Below are 3,089 nucleotides of genomic sequence, written 5' to 3'. Positions count from 1 at the left end.
CTACAATTTGTTCAATAAGGTACTACATGAACTGCATATAAATGGCTTGAATATACTGATTATTGTACACCTGTTACTGGCTTACTAAACTATAAAGTTACGATGTGTGATTTCAGTAAGCTAAGGGTAAGGAATTGATTGAAATACAGAGTTTTTCAAATAAATCTCTAATCCAGAAAAAGAGTTACAAGAGAGTCTTCAACTACTTTGGTAACATCACTGCATATAAGAAACTGAGAAATGTACTAACCGATCTTCAACAGCTGTAGCACCAAGTAAAATAAAATCTCTTTCGATCTTCTCATACACTTCTGCCAATTTCTTTTCCCGGTCCTGGAGGGCCAACTTTGCATTCTGAAGCAGCTTCTGTGCATTGCTATATTCTTCCGCTGTGAGCTTTTTATATGCAACACACAATGTCCGCAGTCCCTCCTAAAGCATGTAATCAAAAGAAACAAAATGCCTCTTAGAAAACTCTTCTTAGACTTCTTGCTGGTGTTTATGCTGGAGTAACAGTAAAATCATTCCCATTTTTCAAATAACACGAGGAGTCCCACTAACTCACTTTTATAGTGAAGGGAATATAGTATAGACTAGTACAGTACAGTACAGCATGGACTAGTACAGTACAGCATGGACTAGTACAGTACAGACTAGTACAGTACAGCACGGACTAGACCAGAACATGGGTCAGCTTGATTCCGTGCTGCCCAGGAAGCAGTTACAACCTGAGGGACAAACCTCCATCCTCCAGAAAAGAAACCGCTCAGCAACCCAACTGGATGTATGAGATTACCAGGGAAAAGAGAGTCAAGGTAAAGGTTTCCTTCCCTACATGAGGCAGGATGAGTCAGAATAAATAACAATAATATAAATAGTAGTTCTGTAGAGTCTGATTTTGATGCTGTGTTAGCAGAGACAGGAACGGGGACAAAACAACACAGAGTGTTGAAAGTGAAAATCCAACTGTGCCACTTTAGTCAAGCGAAAAGTTGAATTTAGCTGTGGGTGTTTCAGACTGGATCAGACTTTTGGCCTGTGCGACGAATAAGAAAGGGGGTATCTAGACTGCGTAAGGCGGAAAAAAGCTGTTATAACACAGAAAAGAAGTTTTGCCACCTCAAATACATTGCCTCTCACAACACAGTTTAACTGGCACTTTTATCTTCATAAACTTTAATCCAGTAGGTCTTTGTAAGGTGACTTATTTCCAATCCAAGGAGTATTAAAATAGCTCCCTGACTGTTGCTATTGGTAAGGGCAGGTGCCAGGCAGCTGCCTCTACCCTCCTTCAGAGGCTTCCATATGTAGGAGCCAGCCCGACTTCCAGTTGTCCAGGGTGAAGAAATAGCTGTTGATCTGGATTTCTTTCTTGACAGACATTGGATGGATACAACAAGCAAACACTTTTCTGTTTCATTAGCCTCCTCCACTTGTAATTATCAGACAGCTGTTTCATACAGCAAAGCTTAGCAAAGCACTTCGACAGAGTTTTGAAGTTTCCCTTCAAAACAAAAGCACGTAACACTGCAGGTGTTTTTTCACACACACCTGTAATATCACTTTGTTTTCAGTTTGAGTACTGGATGCCAGGGAATTTTATCCCATTTAAGACTGACAGTCATATTTCATTGCAATGGGTTCTGCATATTTTTGGACACAGCAAAATTCAGTATTTTACAACTCCAAATACTGCGTTTTAGGTAAAAACAAGTTCTGAATTTCTTTCAAAGGTGATCAGGCAGTTCATAGCTCATTTTTAGCAAGCAAAAATATAAGGATGATCACTGCACTGTTTCCCCATAAAAAGTGCCTTTGTTGCTACACTGTGCACTAATGGATTTTTCTCTTTTAAGAGCTTATTTTTAAGAGCTTATAAAGCAACCAGAGGCAGCAAATCACAATTGCTGAGGCTGGGGACTGAAAGCAGGGATGAGATTTTTTCAGTGAAGTTTTTCCCTTTTCTTTCATTCAAAAGTTAATTCAGACAACCACAGTGCCATACTAAAAAGCTAGTTGATGATCTCTGGTATAAAATACAGCTGTGCATATCTAATGCACTCTTATCTCACCACAACTGCCATTTGGAAGGTGAGATGGAGGACAGATTCAAATAAGACTGCTACCCATACAGCCTGTGTGCACTTTGGCATACAATAATCTCAGTGCCTGGGAAGACAAACCTGTTATCAGATCAAGCAGGAGGTCAGAACGCTTAATTACTTTTTTTTTTTTGACACTGATATCACATGAACAGACCAATAAAATGGAATCTTACCACTGCATTGCGTTCAACTCTGGATCGTATTTGGTCAACTTTGCCTTCTTTAACTCTAGGAAATATGGAAGAATCTGCTCCCTTACAAAACAGAAATATATCACCTAAAAGAGACAGCATACAGAATTCAAAATGGCCAAATATATCTTTCTTCAAAAACACATCCAAATTACTAAGTCCTTAAAAAGATTTCTTCCAACTTTTTTATAACATTTGCAGTCATGCTGGTACCCAGTCCCCTTTTTTATAAAGAAAGGCACACAGACTGTGATTAACGCCAAACTATCTGATAAACCTGAAAACAAAAACACCTAAGAAGAAACAGAATGTGACAGCCCTACCTGTTGAAGATTTAACAATTACACTCATTCGCCGTCTCACAGAATCAAAACTCAAAACCTCTAATAATTCAAACCTGAAACAGAAACAGAGAATTTCTTAAACAACTCTGCTTTTCCAGATCCCTAGACTGGTTATTATGACTTTGAGCTTATCCATTAAAATATGACTTCTAACATGGAATATTATGTTGAGTACTATGGAATATGGAACTCGTACAGAAGGAAACAGAAGGTTACAAATAAGAAATAGGGGAGACTCTCAGCTCCTAATTACTTGAAACAGAATTTGTGTGTATGACGTTCATAAGTACCTTTGGATGTACAGTCAACATAATTCATTTAAGCAGAGAACTAGAGCACTGTACTGCTTATAAAGTAAATTCCTACCTAGGCATAGCCTTAGAACTTGAAATGTGTAGGTGTTTACACAGAAGTCTTTATTTAATATTTTTCTTTAATATTTCTAATAA

At 38.1% G+C, this 3,089-nt stretch overlaps 1 protein-coding gene across 1 annotated transcript in view; it reads right to left on the bottom strand.

Moving 5' to 3' along the window:
• The window catches only part of LOC104157367 (probable phospholipid-transporting ATPase IH), a gene marked incomplete at its 5' end in the record, with an annotated part of 28,177 nt that extends 25,484 nt beyond the window's left edge, over nt 1-2,693 (bottom strand). The window contains 3 exons of the mRNA XM_009694675.1: nt 251-432; nt 2,279-2,382; nt 2,620-2,693. Of these exons, the coding sequence (XP_009692977.1) occupies nt 251-432; nt 2,279-2,382; nt 2,620-2,693 (360 nt within the window). The remainder of the gene's footprint in view (nt 1-250; nt 433-2,278; nt 2,383-2,619) is intronic.
• Between the last annotated feature and the right edge of the window lie 396 nt (nt 2,694-3,089).

Source organism: Cariama cristata, unplaced genomic scaffold, assembly GCF_000690535.1.
Source record: "Cariama cristata isolate BGI_N322 unplaced genomic scaffold, ASM69053v1 scaffold14032, whole genome shotgun sequence".
Lineage (NCBI taxonomy): Eukaryota > Metazoa > Chordata > Aves > Cariamiformes > Cariamidae > Cariama > Cariama cristata.
The sequence above is the reverse complement of the archived record's forward strand: the minus strand, read 5'-3'. Positions and strand labels throughout refer to the sequence as shown.